Source organism: Melospiza georgiana, chromosome W (genome assembly GCF_028018845.1).
Source record: "Melospiza georgiana isolate bMelGeo1 chromosome W, bMelGeo1.pri, whole genome shotgun sequence".
Taxonomy (NCBI): Eukaryota; Metazoa; Chordata; class Aves; order Passeriformes; family Passerellidae; genus Melospiza; species Melospiza georgiana.
Window position 1 is genome coordinate 4,530,198 of NC_080464.1, and position 26,971 is coordinate 4,557,168.

The 26,971-nt window shown below is 45.7% G+C and overlaps 1 protein-coding gene across 1 annotated transcript in view; it reads right to left on the bottom strand.

Moving 5' to 3' along the window:
- Window positions 1-26,971, bottom strand: part of LOC131095397 (mothers against decapentaplegic homolog 7-like) — a 68,890-nt gene that overhangs the window by 31,838 nt on the left and 10,081 nt on the right. Inside the window, exons 2-6 of the mRNA XM_058043089.1 lie at window positions 10,949-11,107; window positions 10,537-10,764; window positions 4,073-4,785; window positions 3,486-3,539; window positions 1,261-1,263 (exon numbers count right to left, since the gene is read on the bottom strand). Of these exons, the coding sequence (XP_057899072.1) occupies window positions 1,261-1,263; window positions 3,486-3,539; window positions 4,073-4,785; window positions 10,537-10,764; window positions 10,949-11,107 (1,157 nt within the window). The remainder of the gene's footprint in view (window positions 1-1,260; window positions 1,264-3,485; window positions 3,540-4,072; window positions 4,786-10,536; window positions 10,765-10,948; window positions 11,108-26,971) is intronic.

A 26,971-nucleotide genomic window follows, 5' to 3' on the forward strand; every position in this document is an offset into this window, starting at 1 on the left:
ACTGTCACCCATGCCTGCAAATGTCCCATGTAAAGAAGAGGGGAAGTCCTCTCCTTGATGAATGTCCTCCCCATCCCTGGAAGTGTTCAAGGCCAGGATGGATGGGGCTTTGAGCAACCTAGCCTAGTGAAAGGTGTCTCTGCTCATGGCAGGAGACTTGAAACTAGATGATCTTTAAGGTCCCTTCCAACCCAAACCATTCTAGGATTCTATGAATGAGCAAGCCAGCCTGGACCTCCAACCTTCCCACAGGTAACCTGGCCATCAAGGGCAGATCTTTCCACTCTGCCAGATCTAGTCTGCCAATGTACAAACTGATGTGGCATTTCACTGCCTGAAGCAGACTTCCAGCTTCTTGTCCACCCCTGCTTTCCTTCAGACAGTGACACAGCCTGTATCAGCCTCCATCACCTCCAAAAAAAAACAGTTGAATCCCCATCATAATGGTTCTAATCTAAAAGAGGGGAGATTCAGACTACATAGAATAGAGAAATTTTTTACAATGAGGGTGGTGAAACACTGGCACAGGTTGCCCAGAGAGGTGGTAGATGCCCCATGCCTGGAAACATTAAAGGTTAGGTTGGATGGGGGTCTGAGCAACCTGGTCAGGTTGAAGATGTCCCAGATCGTGGCAGGGGGGTTGGACTGGATGAGCTTTAAAGGTTCCTTCCAACCCAAACCATTCTGTGATTCTATGATCATGGGCACTGGTGACCACTTTGAGAGCCCATATTGGTCCTGGTATTCCTGTCTGTCTCTCCATATCAAACACAAGACATGGCACTAAATACTTAAATATTTTTGTTGCCACTATCACACTTGATGGAAAAGCAAAAGTTTCTTGCTGAATGCATATTCCCAGCTCTATCAGTAGATGCAGCTGCCCAAGTCTAAATGGAGGGACCATCCTCCCCCCAAGGTCCCAGGGGAGAAAATGGCTGAGACAGGAAACTCTTGGTCCCTCCCCAGAAGAAATGCCAAGAAACCCTGAGCTTGGAAAACCCACCTGCAACAACAGACTTCCAGGCTCCACTTCAGCCTGTTGCAGCCCAGTAGAGTTCAGCTGTAAAACAGATTTTTCTTTCAAAAAGGAAAAAAAGGAGGATTTTTTTGGTGAGTAACCCAGTTGTTCCTGTGTTTCTGATAAGCAGCATTAATCACTTCCTATTGGCCAATAGGAATAACTTTTCCTTTCAAAATGGCACATTCATGTTCTGCAGCTTTTCTGTTTACACACGTTTTGCTACTTTATGTCATCACTTGCTGATTAATAAATATATCACTGGGCTAACTGAAAATGAGGTCCTAGCAGAGGCAGATTGGATGTTTAAACCCTGCTAACAGATTTATCCTAACATCTTTGCAGGAAACTAAAATCAAGCTTTAAACCTTCTCTCCTGCAGCTCCGAAGCTCTTTACACCCCATGCCAGGATCATTGGTGAGTGGAAAGAAAAGCAATAAAGGCAGAAGAAATAGAAACTTTTGGGGAAGCACTGCAGGGATGCAGGCAAAATAATGCCAATCTCACACAAACCCACAAAATTTCGCAACCTGGCAGATCCTCAAAGTCTATTACAGAGCAACCATTCTGCATACCAGCACATGCTCAGGATGTTGAACCTACTCCAGATATCCTTCTTTCATTCATGACTCTTTATCTCCTGGCTTTTTCAAGCTGAGGCAAAATAGTTCATGCTTCGTGACCTGTTGTATTGTGTTCTTATATGTTTTAGTTGCATTAAGTTGTACTTTGGTTTATCCCAGTTTCTCCCCTGTTATAATGGTTCTGCCCCTGCTGCCTCCCCCCTTCTTGTTAATGTCAATCTCCCTACCTCCTCCCCCTGTTCCGCAAAAGTGGCTGAATCCTTCCCTTAACCCCTCCCCGGTGTCCTGTCCTTCACTCGATGGTCCATCCCCTCCCTCTAGAAACTTCTACCAAGGGCATCAAGCGATAGGTTCAGGCACCAGGGCCCCTCCCTCGGGTGGCTCTTATTGGTCCCCCTACCTGCCTGTTTCCCTGGTCCCCACGCCCTCCTGTATCCCCATTGGCAGGCAGGCAAACCCCTCCCTGGTTTACTCCCCTCTTTTTAACACCCTGCAGACCCCCAAATCGGGTGTCTTCAGCTGGCTGGTTTCCCTGGGTTTGGGATCTCTTTTGAGCTCTGGAAAAAACCTGGACTTTGCCCCCAACTGGAGTCCACTCTCCTTCTTCTGCCTACGTCGTGCTGCTGTCTCATCTGAAAGGTGAAAGCCTTAGCTGCTCTCCTGACCTCCCAAGGAACGGGAGAGTGTCTGTAGCTGCTCGCTGTGCCAGAGCAAGCCGGGGTGGCTCCGAGCACACACTTGGAGAGGCACTGCGACGGTAACCCAATTTTGAGTTAAACATCTTTGCCTATTTCCACAAGTCATAAAAGGACTTATAAGTGTTTCTTTAAAAGTGTGCAGAGGGGGAAAAAACAACAGTCCAGCCTCCAAAGGAACAGTATGCAAGGTGGGACCCCACACAGTACCAAAGCAACCTCAAAGGTGGGGTTTCTTTTAGTCCCAAAAAACTGATTAACAACAGTGTAACAAACTGTTCTTTTGGCAAAAAAAAAAAAAAAAAAAAAAAACAAAAACAAACAAACAAAACAAACCAAAACAATAACTTAGTATTGGTCTTCTTTGCCTCCATGTACCACCATGCCCTTCCTGACTGCTATGGCCATGGGACATGATCACAGAGACCACTGTGCTCCAGCCAACACTCCAGATCCACTAATTCTTGAGGAGCCAGGAGCTGCTCCTTCCTGACCTGCTCCCCTTTCTGATTCTCCCCACATCTCCTCCTTCTTCCAGACTGATTTATCTCACACCCGGCAAGCTCACTGCCAACCAAGCGTTTATGCAATCACAAAAGAACTGGTGCCAGCCTCAAACGGGCTTCTCCCCTGGCACCCTGACATTCAATTACAAGCAACAGGCATGCAAAGCTGTGCTAAAAAATAAGAAAAGAACAAGAAAAAAAAACATTTCAACCCCTTTTCCTAATTTTTTCAACCTGACAAGGTGGGATTAAGTTCCTTTAAAAAGACAAAGATTTCTAACAAGTCCATTTATCAAGGTTCATTTGGATTCCCAGGAATCAGGGAGATGAGGTGCTGGTTCCTAGCACAAATCCCTACAAAATTCACCTAGGGGTGCGGGACCACTGCCATTTCCAGCTGGGTCCCATGATTTTCCTGGCTGATTCGAGCAATGCAGGCCTGTGCTGCAGTGCAATCCCTCCTAGAGTTTCTTGTCAAAGCTTTAAAATCCTACTTTATGCAGAGGGTGTCTTAGATAAATTATATGTTAATTATATGTCTTCAAGAAGTGGCAGGATGCATAGAGGCAAGCAGCCCAAAAGCAAAATGCATAACAAAGGCTGGAGATGTTTCCCTTAGTTAAGAAAGGGATTGTTTTCCCTTTTATCTGTAGTCTGCATTGCAAAAAGTCCACTTACCACTTGGCTTGAGAAAATCCATTGAATATCTGGAGTAGGGTGGAGGGGGAGACTCTGGAATTAGAAAAGTACAGAGAAAATAAAGGCAGAGCCATGAGAAAGAAAAAAAAAAGATGAGAATTTATGATAAGAGTGGTATTCTTTTAGCAAAACTGTTTGTCTTAGCTCTGGGGGTTGGAGGCAGGGCAGAGGCAGTGATTGCCTTGATATTTAGCTGTCAGATAAACAAAAGGGGCCGTCTGGCGCCAACCTCCGTGCTATCTACTCGGGCTGTCTAAGCAGGGCCTCCTTGGCTCGGCGGAGCCACAGCAGCGCTTGGGCCGCTCGGCCCTTAATCCCCAGCACCGCGCGGAGACGGAGGAGAGACTGCTCCGCCCGCCGTGCCGGGGCGGGAACTCACCCCCTCCCCTCTAAACAGAAAAAAATTAAAAAATAAACCAAGGCAATGGAAATAAGGTTTCGTGTGTTGGTTCGTTGGTTTGGTTTGGTTTTTTTTTTCCAGAGGGGGAAAAAAATTGGTGGGCTGGAAGGCGAATGGGGCTTCATCCCTCCATCTTCCCGTACCCCTGCTCCCTCCGCCGCCGTACCTAGCTCGCACAGCCGGCTGAGGTGGTGCGGGTTGCAGCAAACAAGCTCGGGGTGAGCCTTGCTGTAGGATTCACAGCAACATAATCGCTTCACTTCGGAGCAGTGGCGGAGGTCGGGCCAGCGGAACACCTTGCAGAGCAGCATCGGCAGAGGGTACCAGTGCTGGCCCAGCCGGGAGTCAGCCTTGGCGGGCAGCAGCAGGCAGGGGGTCCGCAACCCACCGCGGGACTCCACGGCGTGCAGCAGCTCCTCCAGCTGCCGCTCCTTCAGCCGTTTCAGCACGGCGTGGATCAGCGCCTTCAGTTCCGCCTCCGCGCCCGCCGACGCCCGCCCGCCGCAGCCCGCCTTGCCCGGGCAGCACCCGCACTCCCCGCCGCAGGCAGGCGCCCGGGCCTCGGCCTCGGCCACGGGCGCGCCGGACTCGCCCGCCGCCACCTCCTCCTCCTTTCCGCCGGGTGCACGGCTCCGCCAGAGCCGCCGGACGAGCACAGAACGTTTGGTCCTGAACTTACGGGACGAGAGGAGGGGGCTCCAGCTACAAAACGGGCATGTCGTCCGCCGAGCATGAAGGGGCCGGGAGCCGAGACGTGGCGGCGGCCAGCGGCGGGCGGCGGCAGGGCCAAGGCGGGCTGTGACATGCGCCAGTCTCCGCGCTGGGGCCGCGGGTCCCACCGCCTCCTGCGGGGGGCTGCACTGGTCGCGCCTCCGCCCGCTGCGAGGGCGCAAGGGAAGAAAAAAATCAAATTAGGGAAAAACCGGGAAGGAGTGGGGAGCCGCTGCTCGCCTCGGCTTTGCACTTAAAAGAAAAAGCCCGTTTAGAACCTGCGGCGCCCGACACGGGAAGAGGGGGGCGGAGGCTGTCGGCGTCGCGCCGCCCTGTGAGACGGCGGAGCGCGGCCGAAGCCGCGGGAGAACCTTGGCTGCCCGGGAGCCGCAGTGCCCATCAACCCGTTCGCCGAGGAGGGAGTGCGGGGGGGGATAAGGAGGCAGGGATACGGCAGGGCAGTATCAAAGGATAAAAAATAAAAAGCGATTCAAAAGGGTGTGTAGTGAAAAAAAAAATTAGAAATATTTAAAAAAACTGAAACACCAACCCTAAGTTTTGGACGTCGGTTTAAGCATCTGTCACAAAAGAGACGAACAAGCGCATCCACTGTTGTATCCCTTTTTAAAGCCCGGATCGTCTTGAGGGAGTGTTCGAGGTGGACTCTTTTCCTTCTTTTTTCCAAAGATTTTAGTCCACATGGACACACACATGGAATCATGATCCGACTGCTACGAAAAGAGAAGGGGGGGGGGGAGGAGAGTGGGGCTGTGTCCCCTCCTCCTTGCCTTCCCCAGCAGCGTGCCGCGGCGGGGGGAGCCGCGCCGAGCCAAACCAGCCGCCCGCAGCTCCCGGCGGTGCTTACGAGTGCGGGGCTGCCCATCGCCTGGCGACCCTCTCCTTGCTGCCAGCGCCTCTGTTTCGGTGTTTAGGGTTTTTTCCTCCTGTCTCCTCCTTCCTGCCTGCCTTCCTTCCCCCCCCTCCCACTTCTTCCTCTTCCTCTTTCTCCTCCTCCTCCTTTCTTGGCTTGAGTTGTTTTTTGGTTTTTTTTTTCTCCTTCTCTCCACTCTCTGCAACGAGCCTCCATCCCCGCACGAGCGCCTCCGTATTGTCCTTGCTGCCGGAGAGAGGAACCCCAGCGACAGAGCGGGGCACGGCGGGAGCGGAGCCGACAGCGGCGCGATGCCTGCGCCCCCTCTCCTCCGCCCAGTCCTCCGCTCTGCTCCCCCCCTGGCTCCGACGGCGACTCGCAGTGCGCAGCGGCTCCGCCCAGGCTTGGCCCCGGCCCGGCCCCGTCACGTGGGCGTCTAGACGACGTGTCGCTCCAGGGAAAAAAAAAAAAAATCTATATATTATATTTACCTCCAACCGCCTTGCACAATCGACGACTGGGGTCGCTGAAAGGTTGTGGGTCCCCCCGTCCTCGTTCCCGCATCCCAAACTCCATCCGTGCCCCAGGATGAGGGAGCCCCTTCCGGGAGCACGGCGAGGGTGCGCAGAGGCTGCTCTCTCCCCTAGACCCAGTGGGGCAGAGCAGAGGGAGCCTCCGGGGCCGGGGTGTGCCGGAGCCCACTGTAAGTATTGAAATATTGAACTAAATCAGTCATAAAAATGAAAAAGTTTATTTATATATATATATATATCGTTCTGGGCATCGAAAGAGGACACGGCACAAAAAGCAATAATAATACTTTCCACTTTTACAGCACTGGTCGCCAAAGGATGGGAAAATATTTCATAGAAGGTTGGTACACTTCAATTCTCACCAAATGCAAAGCAGAAATGATCAGCACATAGCACTCTGATATTCTCATACTACTAGTGGTAATAATCCCTTGCACCCTGGGAGCTCTGCAGATCTCACATTCCAATTGTGGACCTGCAGAGTGTTGAGAGTTTTTTGCAAGACAATGGACATATGCAACATATGCACAATCCAGCCTTCATAGAACCTGAGTAAGGTCACCATGCCCTTGAAGGACATGAAAGGAGAAGAACATGCTCAGAAGTAGACAGTTCAGGATGTAAAGGCAGACAAGAAAACCGCAGTGAGACGCATGAAGAAGAAAGACTAACTAAAATTAACTGAAAGCTTAAAACGTGCGCAAAAGGATTTAACCAATCATGTATTAGCTTGAGGTGTGAGCAGTAGAACACAATATAAATATAGCTTGCTTTTTTCAATAAATCGGCTTCACTTGATCATATTGATCATGGAGTGATGTCCTATTCCTGACCCTCTGCAGCAGAGGATGGGGAAACTGAGTCACCAAGAGGCTGTGCAGCTCTACCAGCCCTACTGCACTCTGTGGCAGAGCTGGGAAGTTCAGATAGACTTCCTAGTGCCAGGTTTCGCAGGGCAGAAGCCCCCAAGGGTCCCCATCCCACATGCACTCCCATGGAGGAGTAACTCCTTTTTCATATAATAAGTGCAGGTGCATAAGTTGCTTCAAGGTCACTCACTAAGTCAGTTATCACATTGGAAGGAAAAACCAAGGCTTAAATCATGGCTGCTGAAAGCTAATCTAATTCTAAAACAATTGCACCCAACTAAATGCAATAAACCACATAAAACTAATACACCATGCAGGCAGGGCATCCCTGGGGTGCCTGTCCTGAATCCCTGCCTTTGGTGCTGGCAGGAGTACAGGAATAATTTTAAAGCCCAGTCATGCAAACGTTAATGTGAGCAGGTCAGTGGGAACAAACAAAGAGAATCTGGAAAGAAAGGAACCAGGAAAGAAGGAATAGGAGAAAGGCTCAAAGAGCAGGAGGTGCAGTTAGTTCAGATTTTGCCCCTGATCTCATAGGGGAAGAGTTCTTTACCGATGAGCGAGATAAAGAACCGCTTTAAATTAGAGATGCAGGTTTTTGAAAGTCTTTTTTCTGTTAGCTGTAATAAGTGGTAACATCTGTAGTGCAGAAGAAATTAGCTTGACAGGATGGCATTGGCATAATATGCGGCTTACTTGAGCCAATGCTACTGGAGTGGATTCCTTTTGTTTATCTTTAGCCATGCCCAGAGATCCTTTTCGCACATGTCTAATTGGTATCCCAGTGAGTAATTTTACTGGTTTTGCAAAGTGGGTAGGAGCTAGAGGAAAGCCATATGTAGGAACAAATCGATCAAGCGCAGAGAATCATTGGTGTAACATCACCAAAGGTGGTACAGAATTGGACATATGCTAAAGGCTGGGAATTAAGCCAAACGGCAAAGGCTTCCAAGCAGGTATGATAACACAATCACTGAATGAAACTGGACTAGAATCCCAAGAACTAGACCTGTTAGGATCAGTTCCTGGGAATTATTGCTTGTTTTTTAACTACTTTCTGGACCCAAAAACAAATAATATGAGCGATTTTCTAGTCCCACATCCCAAGAATAATAGTGTTGTTCTTAATCCCAATTCTCCATGGTATAAGAACATGGCCAAATGCAGCCACAATTGGACTTACCATGGCAGTGCTGGTGCAAATGCGACTGTAAGAAAGCTTCCACCAGGTATCTTTTTAATTTGTGGGGGTAGAGCCTGGCCTGCAATTCTGAGTAATCCATTTGGTGGACCTTGTTACTTAGGAAAACTAACCATGTTTGAACCTAGCATGCGAGAGATGCTGAATCAGACTATCTGGAGAGCAGGACATAGAACTAAAAGAGCAATCACAAGCTGAGGATCTAATTGTAATGATCATGTAGAGCTTTGGGGTGCTCCAGCAAGAATCATAGCATCAGTCCTTGTTCCAGGTGTTGCAGCTGCTCAGGCTTTGACTACATTGAATAAGTTGGGATGCTGGACAGCTAAGCAACTGAACACAACTTCAGCTATTCTAAATCAAATGCTCACTGGTGTAGGTAGTATTAGACACGGCACACTTCAAAATAGAGCCGCTATAGATTTTTTGTTGTTGGCACATGGGCACGGGTGTGAGGAGTTTGAAGGGATGTGTTGTATGAACCTTTCTGACAATTCTGGGTCCATTCACAAAAACCTCAAACAACTACAAGATAACATGAAGAAATTGACTGTGAATGACTAGGGTTTGCATGAATGGTTCAAGGGATAGGGAATAACTGGATGGTTGAAAGATATGGTAAAAGGAACTTTGTTAGTTTTAGTAGTTATTATTTTATTGCTTTATGTTATTCCATGCATAATCAAGTTGGTGACCCGCTTAGTAGAAAAGACAGTAAAGAGGGTCTGGCTGGTGCAAGAAGAAGAAGGGGGAATTGTGTGACGGTGTTCACAGGGGTTTTCGAATTGGGGAAGAGACAAGGATCTGACTCCATGTTTCAGAAGGCTTGATTTATTATTTTATTATATATATTACATTAAAACTATACTAAAAGAATAGAAGAAAAGGTTTCATCAGAAGGCTAGCTAAGAATAGAATACGAAGGAATGACAACAAAGGTTTGTGGCTCGGCTCTCTGTCCAAGCCAGCTGGGCTGTGATTGGCCATTAATTACAAACATCCAACATGGGCCAATCAAAGATGCACCTGTTGCATTCAACAGCAGCATATAATCAATGTTTACATTTTGTTCCTGAGGCCTCTCCGCTTCTCAGGAGGAAAAATCCTAAGGAAAAGATTTTTCATAAAAGATGTCTGCGACATGTCACCTTTATTTTAGTTAAATTAAAAAGAAAAGTGTTTGTAATTTTCTCTGCTGGGCTCATTGAGAGGAAAGAACAAACACTTGTCAGGTTATCTGTTGCCAATCAAAACCTCAATCAAGTGCTGATGTGGAATGATCAGGGAAATTCTTCACCTGTAGAATATAAAATTCTATCATATCACTTAAAACAATCTTACAATATAAGAAAAAGCAAAAACACTGCAAAGAAAATTCATTGCTCCAAGTCCAGACAGCTGAGTTTCAGGAGAAAGTCCATGGACTGAAGATGTTTCTCTTTGACATCTCTGAAAGTCCCTTTTGGTCCTGAAACAGACTTGCAGAATCCTGAAACAAAGAACTGCTAAAGAAAATCATCAACAGTTATCAAAAATCCATTGACAGTCATCAAACAATTTTGAGAAAATTTCTAGAATGTCTTGGCCACAGCCCTTTATTGAACCACTTGGGCTGAGGCTAATTTTTGGCTCTTCAATGCTTTTGAGCTGCTACTAACTCTTTCAACTCTTTTTATTTAATTTTTTTTTTTTTTTTCGGAAAGAGCAGCAGCAGGAGAGGAGCCTGAGAGGAGACCCTGGCCCTCTTGGAAGGATCAGGAACCCCAGACCTGGCCCACAGAATGGTGGCCCAGGTCCTGACGGGGGAAGCAAAGCCCCCAAACCCTACAGCTGGCCGGGTGGTGGCCCTGGCCCAGGGAACCGAGCCAAACGGCCCAGACCCGGTCCGTGAGGCAAGCCCTGTGTTCTCACAACCTGGCACCCTGCTGCCAATGCCTGGGCAGCACGAGTGACCAAACGCTTCCTCCTCCCTTGACTACCAGTACAGACCAGCACCTGGGGAAGAGGAGCTTTCCCGAGAATCGTCATCTCGGATCTGGGGATGTTTTGTCCCCACAGCAAGCGAGCGATGGTCGCTTTCCGCTGTTTGTCTTGCCTCTGAAATGCAAATGCAAAAGGTGTTCCCGCTTCCTGCCCCTTGGCACCACCTCAACCCCCTCTGGGCTGGGGACCAGAGGCAGAACTCCCGGGAGCCACCTCTCCCTCGCCGCTGGGGTGCACGAGGGGACTCAGCCACTCAAACCCCCAATGAGAACCTCCCGACCAAACACGAACCGGCCCGCGAAAAACACTGAGTTGGAAAGCAGGCAGCCAGGCTGCGCCCACACTCAGCTGTTGGGCCATGCCTCCTCCACGGAAGGAGAGGCCGATGCCTCCTTCCCCTGTCCCAGCTCCCCCCGCAGGGGCAGCCCCAGGACAGCTCGAAAAACTCGGGGAGGAAGTCACCCTGGGTGCAGGTGCCGCGCCACCTTCCGCTGGGGGCGGCGGGACCGCGGGCGGCTCTGATGACAGTTCCGCGGGCTCGGCGTCGTTTTCAGCATCATCTTGAACTGGGACCGGTCCGGCGGAAGGCGGCGAGGCCGCCCGGCGGGCCAGTGGGGGCGGCGAGGCTGGAGGGAGTGCCTCCCCCGCTGGGTAGGGGACAGCAGCCACATGTACTCCGGGTTACGGAAGCTGCGGTGGAGACACAGACAGCAAAACCGGCGGAGCCGGCATGGGAGACAGTGGGACAGCCGGAGGGCGGGGGGGGGGGCGGGGCCGTGGGGTCGGCCCTTGGGGCGTCTGGGATCGGCCACAGAGGTGCAGTCGCTGAAACAGCTGGAGCCGCAGGCGGGACTGGCCAGGGAGGCGGCCACACCCGTGGGGCTGGTTGGGACGGCCCCGCGGGCCCGGGAGGCGGTGCCGCAGGGACCGGCGCTGCCCGCAGGGCTGGGCAGGGCAGGGCCCGCAGTGCCGGGCGGGGCGAGACCCGCGGCGCTGGGTGGGGTGGGACCCGCGGGGCTGGCTCAGATTCCCCCTGAGGGCAACGAGGGGGGGGAAAACTGCTCCGTTTGATCATGCTCCAAAGGCGCAGAAAAAAACTCTTTGGCTGCGGGCAAAGCTTCGCCCCCCCACTGCAATTCAGGGGGGCTGGAAACCAGCAGGTCTTTTTCCCGCAGAGGGTCCTCTCTTGCTGGAAAAGGGGCTTGCCCCCTGCAGTCGGCAATCCACTGAAATGAATCTGCTTTCCGTTTCAAAACTGGGAAGAGCGTTTTGAATGGCGGATGTTATGAACAAAAATTCAGTTGATTTTTTTCTGTGAGAAAAAGGTTACCACTACTGCTGGGCTGCTGCCTGTGTTATGGTAATTACGGGTCGTTGTTGTTAATAGTTGTTTTTGTATCGGTAAAAGCCCTGGCTGGGGCGAGTTAATAGCTCTTCTCTCAGACAGTAAAGGGTGCGGTACCTCCCGAACAGTGAGGAGAAAAGACTTTGGAGGGGAGGGATACGCAAAATAACTCTAAGGACCAGCATGCTGTGTGGGACCCCTACTCCAAACGTGCAGGAAGAACCCCAAAAACAACGAGCCACCTAAGAGCTAAGAGACTGGAGTGATGTCTGGACGTGAGGAGCCGAGTGCTGAGCCTGCAGAGATGCGGAACACCTTCGGAGTCCCTCTCGCCCTGACCATGGGAGTCGTCCCGACGCCGGGAGCCGGCGGGAAGTGGCCGGGAAAACTAACATTGGATGGGATCACCACGCCCTAAAGGCTCCCATGAGGGCCTGATTCCCCAGCTCTGCTCCTAGTGGACAAAGCTGCGCAAAAGCTGTGCATATCCTCCTCCTCTGAGTCGCCCTGGGAGAGACGACGGGAGACTGCAGCCCCGTTGAGCTGCCCAATCCTGAGCAGATCACTTTTAATAAAGGCATTAAAAAGGAGAAGAAGTCTCCTGGCCCTGTTTTTTTCAGCGGATAAACCTGAGGGTATCCAAAATCCTGACACCGAGCCACAATAATGAATTCCATGCATTCCCATATGTACAAATCAAGGGCATAGAGCACATTTATGAAAAACCCATGGAACTTTGCCCATCAGAAAAACTCATAGAAATGTCTCTTCACCATAGGAACTCTGTCCTTATGACCCCATTTTTGCCAGAGGGTAATAAGTCTCTCCTCTGAGGGGGAGAATGGAAGCTCTGCCTCCGTAGGCACCCTCACCCACATGTGCAGCCACATTCTACGAAGGGCAGCATCATCAGGAAGGGGAGAGTTAACAGTACCTTCTGACAGTGTCCTCCAGGCTCCAGCAGGCTGCTTGGTGCTGCTAAGCTTTCTGGACATCTTCTCTGGAGACATTCCAAAAGGATCTCTTAGTGGTCAGCCTTGGCTGTGAACTCTGCCCAAATTCAGGATCTTCAGTTCTTCAGCTCCTGGCTAGAATCCACTTCTGTGGTCACTTGTGAGGTGACCATCAATGCCACACACTCGGGGTTTACCCAGTGTAGCAATGCTCCTCTGGGGTCTCACCAAGTGATGGATTCCTCTTCAGTCACTCGGGGTCACCAATTGTGACGGTGTTCACAGGGGTTTTCGGACTGGGGAAGAGACAAGGATCTGACTCCATGTTTCAGAAGGCTTGATTTAATATTTTACGATATATATTATATCAAAACTATACTAAAAGAATAGAAGAAAAGGTTTCATCAGAAGGCTAGCTAAGAATAGAATAGCAAGGAATGATAACAAAGGTTTGTTGCTCAGCTCTCTGTCCAAGCCAGCTGTGCTGTGATTTGCCATTAATTACAAACATCCAACATTGGCCAATACAAACATCCAACATGGGCCAATCAAAGATGCACCTGTTGCATTCAACAGCAGCAGATAATCAATGTTTACATTTTGTTCCTGAGGCCTCTGCTTCTCAGGAGGAAAAATCCTAAGGAAAGGATTTTTCATAAAAGATGTCTGCAACAGAATTGTTGCAATGTATCTGAACAACTTAGGCCTCAGTGTACACCAGCCATACCATCTCTAACTGTTCTTATCAGAATTTTCTCAGGGCACCATGGAATTCATCAAGGTTGCTAAGATATAAACTGTGCTAAAATAAGAACAAAGAAGCTGAGAGACTGCATACCAGGATCACAGTGACTAGATAACAGAGGACTGTAGAGCACCTGCATGGTAACCAGTCATGGACATTGAGAAATGGAGGCAGAGAAGGAGGGAACAAGATGAAGGCACCAGTCAAGAAGTGTGATCTTAGTAGTCTGTAGAATCTATAAAAGTGTGTGTAATGTAAACAATAAAGGGCTTCTGCTTGATCATATTGGTTAGTTGTTCAGGAGTCCTGGTTTACCCAGAATAATTACCTAACTGGGTGGTATGGGGAAGGACAAAAGGTGAAGAAAACTGTTCCATAATGCCCCGTCCATCCTGGAGAGGAATTTGCCTCTGCATTTAAATTTGCCAAAAGGTTTATGTGAGATTGTGTGCTGTGATTTCCATCAAGTTTAATGGTGCTTAAAATGTAACTGCTCCAACAACAAGATGCTGCTTGGTGAATTTCCTGCTGAAGGTTTCCATTAAATCCCTATAAACAGTGTTATCTGCAATTGCTCTAACTGTTTTTCACGCTCGCAGCCTAAATACCAGAGTTGAGGCATAAAAGGATGATCCCTCAAACTACTACCTTGGACTTCAGAATTCATAATGTTAACCCTGGAGATTGGGTAATAATCAAGTCATGGAAAGACCAGGTTCTGACCTCTCAGTGGGGAGGTCCCTTTCAGGTGCTACTCATGGTTGAATTGGTGGTGCGAACTACGGAGGGGAGATGGTCTTGTGCCCACAGAATTAAGGGTCTGGTGGAAGAACCAAAGGAATGGACCATAACATCCAGACCGGGTGAGACGAGATTGACTTTTAAGTAAAGACTGAAAGGCAACCAGAAAGGCCCAGGACATCCAAGAAATAAGGTCAGGCTTCCACCAGCCATCTTAAGGACTGCTTTGAGTGGGAGATTTGGATTGTATTGGTCACTGATGTAGTCGTCCTATTTAGTAGATGGGGATTGCTGGTGCCTGTTGAGGGGAAGTACATGGGAAACAGTGGAAAGTGCTGGGATGATTCGCTTGGGAATTGACAAGTGGAGTACGACAGGAGCTGGAGGGCAAGACCGGGTTGATCTGTGTGCTCGCCATTGAGAAGATTATATAACTCTGCTGTGGGCAGCAACCCTGTAGGCATGGTAGGTGGTGGTAGAAGCCATACTGGACCTCTATCATTCCCTTTCTGTCTATTCCTCCTGGAATCCAAACAAATTCTTGACCAATCATTTTATGTGGGTACTCTTTTCATTGCTCACACTATTGTCAATTTGCACTGTGTCCTGAATTGCCAAGCAAATTGTATTCTATTTGCCACCTGTATGGCAGTTGTCTTCTTGTTAAGTGGGCAGATATCCTTATTTTTTCCACAACTAATCCTCCCTCGGGGAGACATCTGCTGATAATAGGCTATTGAATGTCACTGCATGACTGGTAAGAACTATAGCATCCCATTGTGAGATGCTCTGCCCAGAGGGAGGAGCCAAGCATTCCTACCCAGATATAATCTTGAGATTCTGGAACACCAGCTTCTCCAATGGATTTCCCTGAGGAACAGCTGCCTCTTCCACTGGATCTTCAGAGTGAGACCACACCCTTTCTACAGGATCACTGCTCCAACAGAACCACACTTGACACTCCAGGAGGACTGCAGCCACAATTCCAATTGGACTGATACCAACATCCTGACCAACAGCGTGTCAGGTTGTATTCTGACTCTGTCAGTGTTGTTTTGGTTTACTGCATTGTTTATTTTATCTTTTTATTTTCTTCCCTAATAAAGAACTGTTATTCTTGCTCCCATATTTTTCTTGAAAGCCCCTTAATTTAAAATTTATAGCAAGTCTGAGGGAGAGGGTTTACATTTTCCATTTCAGGGAAGGGTCCTGCCTTCCTTAGCAGACACCTGTCTTTCCAAACCAAGACACACTGTTATGACCCATCCAAATTATGCTGAAGAAGCAAAACAAACTAGAAAACCCCACAAAGAAGCCAAAGAGATCTATGAAAAGCATGAGTGGAAAATGGGAATTTATTGCTCTAGCCAAATGACTCTAAAAAGGAAAAAGGGGCATTGTTATAGATGATTAATATGATGATTGGCTCTCGCAATTAAGGGATGAATATTGTGCGCATGTTAAGAGAAGCTTTGTTGATGTATGGTTATGTTATTGTAGTTTGTTGTTTGGACACCTTCTGTTCTCCCCATAGTCCCCTTTTGTATTGTTGCCACCAAACAATCTTGGTTGTCAGAATTTTCAGGGACATGTGGAGAGAGGGTGTGTACATGTGCCCCTTGCATGGGGCAGTTGGGAATGGGAATAGCTTATTGCTGGGGAGGCTTGGCATGACAACACCTCACCTCCAATCAAGTTGCAAGAAGGTCTCCACCAATGGATGGCAAAGAAGAGTTGACTGGCAGACTTTGGGAGGGACCAGGGTTGGCTGATGCAATACCAGCGCTATAAAAGACAGAGCCGCCATTTTGTGGATGAGCCTCTGGCAGTCAGCCACAATCCCAGTGCTGTCCCTTTTTCCTTATTCAGTCCTTTGTTGTGTTTGTTGAGGTTTAACGAACCTTTGAAATTTTAAAGTGAGCGGTCGCTTCTCACACTAGAAAAGGAGGATATAAATACCTCTTAGTCCTCACAGACCCTTTTTCGGGTTGGCCAGAAGCTTTCCCTTGTAGAACAAATAAAGCTAGAGAAGTTGTTAAAGCCTTAGTACAATAAATTTTTCCACTATTTGGAATACCTAGGGAAATTAATTTTGATAGGGGACCGCATTTTGTAGCCCAGGTAGTGCAGAAAGTAAGTAATTTATTAAGAATACAAGGGCAAAAGCACAAACTTAGAAACAAAATAAAGAAGGGTACTTACTTTTAAGGCATGCAATATTTGTAAAGAATTAAAAATCAACAGAAAAAGGGGGGATTGAAAGGAGTTGATTAATAGCTAACCTATGTAAGAATGAGTTAACTATTAAGAGTCAGCAAATATTAATCATAAGCCTAAGAAGCAGGATGTGCCTTAGCCTTGTCAAGAGAAGAGGAAAAAAAACTGTTGAAACCAAAGGGAAAAAAACCCAAACACTGAACCAGCCAGCGAAGGACTGTGCATGCTTCAGAAAGAAAGGTGGAAAGTGCAAAGTAAGGAAGACTGCCAGCCTTCATCAGAATGGCCGCCGAGGAAGACTCAGAGCCTTCCTCAGTGCAACAACCAAAATACACTATGCTTGCACGCCACATATGCTAATGATATTAATGACTTCTAAGAAGTAATTTGTATAACCACTCCTATCCCAAGGAATGTAATGAATATGCATGAAATTTAACCATATATTGTGCTGTGTAAAGTGCTGAGTGTGTGTGTTAGGAGGAATGATCCCCCAAGTGCCAGGTGCCAAATAAAGCAAATACCTCACTGAGTCATTCTCTGAGGTGACCCTTGGCTCAGCGTTGAAGCCAATCATGGCCAGGGCCCAAGCTTTGACTGGTAAGCTTTCCCTAGAATACTTACAAGCAAACTTTTATTAATATAACCAAAAGAATGCATATAAGTAACATAAAATACTTATCTTCGAGCTAAATCTCTTTATACATACTTTATGTATTAACATTATCTGGATCCAGAAACATATTACAATCACACAGTTAACCTTAAATCTTTCTAATAGATAGTCATGTCAAAATTTACAACTTAGCAAAAACATAAATTAAGTTTTAATTATGAAATGGAATGCAAACATATTGACTTCTTTCAATTATTTATCTCTTCACTTGCTAAATGACATATATAATAATTAAATACACCAGCAGGAAACTTAATATTTAAATTAGCTAATTTTCTTTCACAGAAGATATATATAAGTTTATAAATCCAGGTCTGGAACATTACAATTATATTAACATTAACTCCCTAAGTGGTTTCAAAAGATAGGAACATGACTTCACAAGAGCTGATCTTCCCCTGAACCGGGGGACAGATCAAAATACCCAATAACTGGTAACAACACATCTTTCTCATGAATGGAGACAGTGATTAAACAGACAGAACCTTGGGAAACAATTTAAAATTTCCAGGGAATGTTTCTGCTTAGGGATGAAAGGAATGAGGGACTTGTCTTTACAAACAAACTGTGGGTCTGCTGATAAATAGAACTTGACACTGAGAGATGAAAGAAACAATGAGAAGAATCATAAATTCCATAAAGAATTCCACTGAGTGACACAAGGAAAAGACAAAGTGGTGGGGGCTATACATTAGAAGGGGGTCTTAGAAATTAGGCATTTCAGGAAAATCTGTACCTCTCAAGTACCTCAGCCAATGGGGAAAGAGAGAGGGACGTACGGCTGGAAAAATAGGATAAAAAGGAGGCTGCGTCCCTCAAAAATTTGAGAGACTGCAGGGGAAATGCCCCATGGCCTCTCCCTTTATTTGAATAAAGTAACAGGACTCCTCTGTCTCCTTTTTGGACATAAACCTCTGGTGTTTGTGGATTAATTCTCCTGACAATTTGGGGGCTCTTGTCTGCGATATTTCCACCATGCAGGGGTGGTGAGCAGTGAGTGGAGCTGAAGGCGTGCCTCACCCAGTTTCGGTGATCAGCTCCCCTTGCTGGTGGCCAGCACCAGGTGATAGATGGTGTTCCTGAGACTTTCCAGGAGACAGATGAGTGGTGGACTGGGGGGTCTGTGAAGAGTCCACACAGGGAAGGACCACTGAAAATCTCACCAGTGAGTAAAATGGGATCTCTGGGGAGTAAACCTGGGACAGTACCCATGGAGGGTTTCAAAGTAAAGCCGGGAAGAGGTCCCAGCAAAAGGGATGACGATCCCAAAATATCTCCAAAGAATCCCTTGGAAAAATGTGGAGTTGGCTTACACATTCTCCCAGAGGTAATTAAGGACATAGATGCCCAAAGGGGGCAATAAGAGAAAGTCAAGATGGTGTCTCAAGAATCCATGGTCCAGGGCCATTAAGGGGAGTTGAGAAGGGATCTTGACAACAGAGGATGGATGGATGGATAGTGTTGGTGTGTTGGAACAGAATTGGTTGAAGGGGAGTATGGAGAGATATGGTTGAGGCAAGGAGTGGCAGGACTGGGTGCGGAGGTCCAGGATCAGGAACACAGGCTGGGGATCTGTGGGGGCTGTGGGGCAGCCAGGGCTCAGCATCAGGCAGTGCCTGATCCTGCTACACCTGGGCAGGGGCGACAGTGGCTGTGGCCCCCATGAGGCTGCGGGACACCCTGGCCCAGTGAGCCCAGTGAGCCTGTGGGAGACCCTGGCCGCCTGTGATGCTGCTGACTGTGCCGACCTGGAGCGCTGGGCGGGGGACCACATTTGGACACTGCGGCAGGATAGACACCGACTCTGTTATACAGTGTGTGATAAAGAGAGAGAGAACAAGGAGGAAGGAACATCTGGGAAATGTAGATTGTACGTGGAAAGATTAGCACTTTCTTGTAAGGATTTTTTTTTGGTTCACTGGAGAAACAAATGGTTTTGAGCTGTGGGAGAATGAATACCCATAGGCAGTAGTGGAGGGGACTGGAGGAAGGACAGAATAAGCCCCTGGATGAACTGGTTAGGAAGCTTATGTAGGAAGGGATGAGGAAAAGGTGAAAGCAAAGGCAAAGGTGAGGGCAGAAGCGCCAGGTTTAAAACTAAAAAGGGGGAATGTATAGGGAGTTACCCTAAGTGAGATTAGATAAAACTGTTTATGTGCTAAACTTTTTACATCCTTTAACTGACTTACAACTACCTCCTGTATTCTATAATTTTTCTTCTTTGAATTCTAAATAGTCAAATGTTTGTAAAAATATTAAGGTATGTATCGATGCCAGGCAACCCCAATGTAGGGAATAATGTGCTCTGACTCCACGATTCAGAAGGCTGAACAATTGCTTTATTAAGCTATACTTTATTACACTAATACTATACTAAATTACACACTAAAAAGATACTAAATATAAATCCGTGACTGTCTGAGACAGCCAGGACACAGCTTTGACCCAATTGGCCAAGGAATCAAAACAACCTTCACCGGTATCCAATTAACAAATCCCTTTGGGTAAACAATCTCCATAACACATTCCACATGTGCAAAACAACAGGAGCAGTGAATAGAGATAAGAATTGTTTTCTCTTCTTCTCTGAGGTTCTCACTGCCTTCCCCAGGAAAAATCCTTGTGAAACTTGTGCCTGTTGCTCTCTGTGAAGAGAGCTGCGGCCACAGGTATGAGTTAAAGATTTGATTCCTGGAAGGTAGACTGGCTCAGTGGAATTAATAATGCAAAGGAAAGGACGTATTCTGTTAGAGAATGGCCCTCATTGGGGTTTTGCTCATTGCTAAGTCTTATTTGGGCTATATAGGAAGAAATAGGATAGGTGGTTCCACAGCTGAAGTAGAATGAGTCGGTGGCACTGGCCACTAGGTGGATTGAAGCACGGACCCTCAAAGAACATGCTGTGAAGATGATAATTCAAGGCAGAGCAAATGGGGATATTTACTCACGCTGAAAACTCAAATTTAAGTTGGTGGATGTTACCTTTACTTTAGTTCTTTGTATTTTTCTACAGAGAGATTGGTAGTACTGAGTAATGTGTCTTGTACCATTTCCTTTATACGGCACTGTCATTCCCAAAAAAGGGGAATTTAATGTACCTAGGGGAGAAGTGTTGCCTTTGCATAGGGATTTTGAATTAGTAATTTAGGTTCCACACTTTGAACAACTAGGTTAGTTGCCCATTATGACAGCAGCAACCAGTTGTAAAGTTAAGTGGATGCTACTTAGTTCTAAGTGGTGACTAGGCAGATGACTTGGTCTCTAATTCTGTGTGGAGAAAAATCTATTCAACTAAAAGTGAAAGCATCATCCTGCCATAAATGTGTCATTAAGGGAGTGTGGGGTCTCTAACAGCATTTGAAAATTCATTTTCTATGTGCTGTGTTGGTGCATCTTTATTGTTAGTGCATGGTTATAAACATCAGGATTTTGAGGGTATGCGTTGTATAGGCTTGTTAGGGCATAGTGAATCAGTTCATGGGAGTTTTGGATTTGAAGGAAGAAGTTAGTAGTTTGCAGGTGAATGAAGGATGGAAATAGTTGAGTGGTTTCCTTGCAAGTTGGGGTATTGTTAAATGGTTTGGCGGATCCTTGGAAGTTGGGTTGTTAATTTCACTTGTGGTTGTCATCATTGCTTTGTGTTACCCCTGTCTGCTTGGATATTTGCAAGGGCCCTCCAAAAGTCCTTAGCAGTTGTGTTTGTGGTTCAAATACAAACAAGGGGGAATTGTGAAAGAGGTTTTACAGTGACTTCTGTGAGCCAGAGAGAAGTTTGATAAGAGGATCCATGTTTACCCCTGTCCTAGGTTGACTATATGATGCTTTTATCCCCAATCATCTTGTTCTGTTTATGCTGAATAATAAGTTTTGCACCTTTAAGACTTGTTCCAGAGAGTGAAGGGGGGCAGAGAAGAAGCACGCAGTTTGTTTTCAGACACTGCACTCACTCCTCCACATTCCTCCTCCTGGACTGTGTTGTATGCAGATAGACACACAGCAGGATAGAGCTCTCCTTTGTTTTAGTTAGTTTTAGCTCACTGAGGCAAAGATGTTTACTGGACTGTAGGTTCTTTTTCCTTTTTCTTTGGACCTGTTTAAACCTGCTCTGGACTGAACACCCAAAAGAGCACCGGCAGCTCGCACCTGTGGCCCACCAGACCAGGCCTGGGCCGTGGCATTTCCAGCACCGGAAGCACTGATAAGAGACTGAGCGAGCTGAGCTGCAACCCGGGGAGAGGACTTTCTGAATTTGTCATCTCTTTTGGAGCAGTAAGGGGTTTTATTGCTTAATAAACAGGTATTTTCCCACTTTTCTCCAAGGAGATATTTTCTCCCAAACCGGTTGGGAGGAGGGGCCAATTGAATCTGCTTTCCTAGAGGAGCCCCTTTGGGGGTTCTCTCCCAAATTTGCTCTGAATCAGGACAACCACTGAAAGAATTATCTACCAAGGTCGTTGACATAGAAACCAAGAAAGAAAGAAGGATAAATAAGAGAAACCTGCAACTGTCTATTCCAATAAGCACTTTGTTTGTCTTTCCTGGCCAATGAGTAAAGTGTAAACTTTGAATTTTGTAAGAATGTATAAAAAGCATGAATGCTATAATAAAACCAGGTTTGAAGCCTTCTGAAAAAGGAGTGTTGCTTTGTATTGTGACTGTCTCAACTATGACAACCACTGGGTGCAGATCCTCTGTAATCTTGTTAATAGCTCTTAGGTCCTGTACTACTTGATCTAATCTATCAGTCTACATGTAATCTATCAGTACTACTTGATGTAACCTATCAGGTAAAATGGGAGTATTAAAATTAAATTGATGCTCTTTTTAGAGTCCAAACTGCAAAAAGTTCTCAATTACTGGCCTAATCCCTTTTCTATCTTCCTTTTTCAAAGGGTACTGCCTGATCTTAAATGGTTGTTTTCCTTCTTTAAGCTTAACTTGCACAGGAAGTGCATTCTTTACCCTCTCCGGTATGTTAGAGGTTCATACCCCAGGAAACACTTGATCCATTATTTTTGCTAATTTCATCCTCATTTTCAATTTTGGTCTCACTAATTGTTAACATTAAGCTTAGTATGTCTACATATTGTTGATCCTTTACCTCCAAAATAATCTCCCTATCTTTTAATGTGATCTTTGCTTCTAGCTGCTTAACAGTGCCTTTGGAATGTTGGGCATATACAAAAACCTATGAATTTCCACTTGTTTTCTAAGTTTATATATTGATGGTTTGCAAAAATATGCTTTTTCAGATTGACCAGTTGCTCCCCTTACTATAGCATAATAATTTGTCATGGACATTAAGGCTTTATTTAACACTGAGTAGGTTGCCTCTGTGTCTACTAAAAATAAACAAACTTAGGGTTCACAAGGGTAGCCCTTTGGACAAGCAACCTCTAATAAACTCAGTGTCTTCTGATTTCTATTTTTATTCATAGGACACTTCAGCTACTTATTTCTCACTCACTCTACTTAAACTTTGTTTCACAAAATTTCCCAGTCCTTTCTTAGTTTTCTTCTCACATAATCTAATCTTCAAAATCAGCTCAATTAAAGTGTTTCCACTGACACAGGGCACACTCACTTTGTTGCTTTGCCAAATAACAGTAATGTTGTCTTGTACAAACTCCTAAAGATAAAGTCCAAACTACTGAGGTAAAGGCACCCCTTCAATCTGTCTAGCCATGGTTAAAATAAATTGCTCTCATACAAAAGGTTGTCTCTGTTACAGTAAAAACTCTCATATGCCCACAAACACAACATAACCCCCCCCAACCTCCCAAATTCACGAGAGTCAAGGCTAAGTTGCTGCAGGAGGGAAATTCCTGGAATTCCTTTAATTTGTTTTAATACAGTTTAGCATACATAAATCATCACACTGTAGTGTGCTGTACTTGTTGCAAACAAATCTTAAAATTTCTACAAACACAACTGTACAGTTCAGAGAATTAAATTACCACAATGCAGGAGAAAAACTACACAATCCCCTTGTATCCCAAATCCTGGGAATCAGTTATAATAAACTGTCTTTATTACAGTTCTAACAGCCCACAAACACCTGTTCAAGCTAAAACTGTTGTAGAAAGGTTGCCTAAATGGCCGAACCCTTTCAACTCAGGCTCAGTCTTAACACACAGCTAACAACACAGCTGACACAAAACAAAATTACTAGTTTGTTACAATTATAACTTCTACACAATAACCAGTAAAATCTCACACTACACTAGATGAATCTAAAGTAATCTAAAGTTGCAACTTTCCAAACTCCACAAGGAGAGGGACCACAAAGGCACCATGTTACAGCCTTCAACTCTTGCCTCTCAGGTTGCACAGGCAGAGGATTGGTTAATACTCAGACACAAGGCATTGATGAGAGATTGTTTATACTCAAACACTAGGTGTCACAGGGAATACGATTCTTCACAACTAGAAAGTTCACACACACAAACTTACTGGGAAAGGGGTGTGTCTTAAAGTGCTCTCTTTTCTCAACACAACACACAGCATGCAACACTTCATCATCTACCTACATTAGCATCTTCTAACATTCACACATTCTGGACACAATCAAAACAACAGTACGCAGTCAAATAGCAGTAATACACTGGAATTTGCCTAGTTCAGGCCCAGAGGTGCTAGCATGTCCCATTGACACGGCCAATTACCCTTTAGCTGGCAAGTAAACCCTACAATGTTTGCAAGCAACCCTATGGGCCCTTGTTACACACAGGGTGTCCCCTTGTAACTTACCAACTGCCCCCTCAGCTATGCGTACGTACAACTTAAAAACTAATTTCTATAATTATAAACATATCCTTTGTTTGTAATGCTAGCAGTCTTGTCTGCCCCCACGATGAGCAGTCAACTCTCCTTTTGTCCCTTAACTTGTCGTATATGCATTAAGTTTCACAATAGGTTCATGCATATTTGTCGCCATTGAGTTAGGAACGGCTAAAAGAAGACAACATTGACTCCAACACTCAGAAGGCATAAAGCAAGGTTTATTAGGAACTACACATATTTATAGATGGGATCATTCACCCAGAACCTGATTGGTCCTTAAACAACATCCCTCACACCACTGGTTAATTAGAAACAACAGTTTCTTGTAAATCTCTTTCCATAAACATCACGTACAAGCATCCCACATGTTCACAAACACCAGGTGCAGAGATTAAGATAAGAATTGTTTTAATTCTTTCTCTGAGCTTTGTCACAATTTCCCCAGGACGATGCCTGGGAAAGTTATCTGTTTCTGACTAAACTGTCAGCATCCACAGGTCCCCCTTTTTTGTTTAAAGCAGAAGGTGGCATTTATAATCCTCTTAAGGGCCCATTTCAGAAAGGAGAACAAACACAGCTCAAGAGGTCCCTTTAGCAATCTGCCGGTTATCAATCAGAACCTCAATCAGATGCTGACTTAGAACGGTCAGGGAGATTCTCCAACACATACCATCGAATTCTTTACAATCATATCCTTTTACCAACATCAAGCCTTGTTGTTCCTTCTTACAAGAAATTCTTACTAATTCTAATACAGTAACAAAACATTCTTAGTTTGCTCAAAGAACTGGCAACTGGCAGTCTAACTTGCCAACAACCCTTTTCCAGAAACAAAGAAAAAGATAGAATGCTCATTCCCTACTTGTAGAGGGACCATCTGATTGATGATAGGCATCTTGATCATTGTTCAAAGGTTTCCTGTTCGCCACATTCTGTTTTTGATGTCGCAAGTCAGGGTAAACACACCTTACAGGTATCCACCACACCCCAGTATCTGTGGAAACACATGCATACCCATGACTCCAAGCAATAAGCTCGCACGGGGCCTCCCACTTATTAGTGGTTAGGTCCCATATCCAGACTTTCGCTCGAGGCAGGTGCGTCCCACCTGAAGACTGCAATGAGAAAAAGTGATTTTAAATTACAGGATTGTTTGAATTTTGTGGCACTGTAAGATGATTGTATATAGAGCTTTTTCCAATAATCTGTGGGGGTTTCTCCAGGCATTCCCCCTTTTTTTTTTCCAGAACACACTTTAAAATACTATGAGCATGTTCAACAACAGCTTGATCAGTTGGAGCATGTGGAATAGCAAGTTTATGTGAGACTCCCCATAGGTGCAAAAACTGCTGTGTCTTCTGTGAGACATAGGCGGGACCATTATCAGTTTTCACAGAAGAAGGTATACCTAAGATCACAAAAGCCATCCTCCAATGGGCAATCACATCCCGACCCTTTTCTCCAGTATGAGCAGATGGCCACATAGCAGAGGAGAAGGTGTCAATAGACACATGCACATACTTAAGTCAGCCAAATGCAGCAATATGGGTAACATCTGTTTGCCAAAGCTGCAAGGCTTTTAGACCTCTGGGGTTTGTTGCATTAGTATTGATCAAGTTATAATAAGCAGCCCAGCTCAGGTCCATGAAGCAGCCTCTGGGCTGACTGACAGAAGTTTACAGCCAATGGGAGCTCTCCTAAGATGCATACATTGTATTGGTTCAGAGTCTGGGGGCACAGAGATAGACCAATGAGCTATCTCGACCCAGGTGTTTTGAATAGGCTATAAAAGGTGCCAGACACAATAAAAAATGCTGTTTGCTGATGACCAGAGGGAGTTTTAGCTATTTCAGATTCTTTTTGTTTTGCTGCCTCGAGTTCTTTGTAAGGATAAATCTTTTTAATGCAAGGTGTTACTTTTTCTTCCTCCTCTGTAGAGGAGTTGATTTTGTGTATGGCTTTGGTGTGTTCTTCCCTAAGAGCAGCTCGCAGTGTGTAAATTTCATTTCTGTCCTCATTTAACTGTTTTTGCAAAATTTCAACCAAATTTTGAAGGGAATCTATAATTACCGTTTCCTCAGTTCTCCGTTTACAGCGGTTTTCTATGGCTGCAGTAAGACATGCTCCAAGAACTGAGCAAAGAATGTTTTTATTTTTACCCATTTTGAATTTTGATTCATGTTGCAGAGAACATATTCTATCGATGACATTTTCCAAATTAAACCAATTGTTCTCTGCCCAAGTTTCTCCGCCAGATGATGGTTTGGCATGGTATTTAGCAAGCAAGGTGTAAAAGTCAGCTTTTGCTTTAGGATTAAGATTTTCACTCATTTTTGTGTGAAGGGACTAGGACTATACCAGGGAGCTGATTTGCAAACTCAAGTTACACAATCATACAGACTTTTGTTCCACTCTGTCTCCCTAGATAGCTGAAGAAACCAAATCTGTCTGGAAGGCACTGTTTTAATTGCTTCAGTTTGTCCCTTCCTTTCCAGACAGTCTAGACGCACACACTCACACACACACACACAAATGTTTTCTCTGTGAGGGGACCAGAAACCTAGAACAGGGAAAAGCCACTCAGCCTTCGCTGTGCCGCCCCTCGCTCCCTGTGTAGGTGAAGGGACAATATCCGTCTAAAAGGCACTGCTTAATTACTTCAAGTCTGCCCCTTCCCTTTTAGACAGTCCAGGTACACAAAATACAGCAGTAAAAAACAGTAACAGGTTCAAATTCAGCTCAAAAACAACAGTAACAAGTTCAGATTCAATTCAAAAACAACAGTAACAGGTTCAGATTCAATTCAAATACAACAACAACAACAACAACAACAACAACAACAGTATCAATATCAGTATCAATATCAGTAACAGCATCAATATCAGGATCAGGAGAAGTATCAGTGTCAGTGTCCGTGCCGGTAAAATCAGTATCAGAAATGACAGTAACAATTTTCCCTGCTTTTGCACCGAAAAATCTTTTGTGTCAATTCCGGAGCCTGTGTGCTCAATCGAGCATGAGATTTGGCTTTGGCATGTGTGGTCTGCGAGAGGTTACAAACTACACAAAACCTGCAAAATCTCACTGGCTGCTGGAATCCTGTCCGTGACGCCAATTATGTGAAGGTCCGCCCGAAATAAATGGGTGACGAATGATTTTTGGGTGCAAAATAACCAACACAAGAGGCACAGGGGTTTTGCAGTAACAAATCAACAAGGTATAGTTTATTGATTATAACCACAGCTAAGTATGCGTTTGGTTAAGGGATCCGGGGAAGAGAAGGGTAAGACAAGGAAAAAGGGAGGAAAGAAGGTCAGGGAATGGGGTATAGCTACCAAAACGTGATGTCTTCGGGGTCCCGCCGCCGAAACTCGCTGGTGCACGTCTTGGGGAGTACTCAAAGGACAGTCGGACTGAACCCCAATATATATACTGTT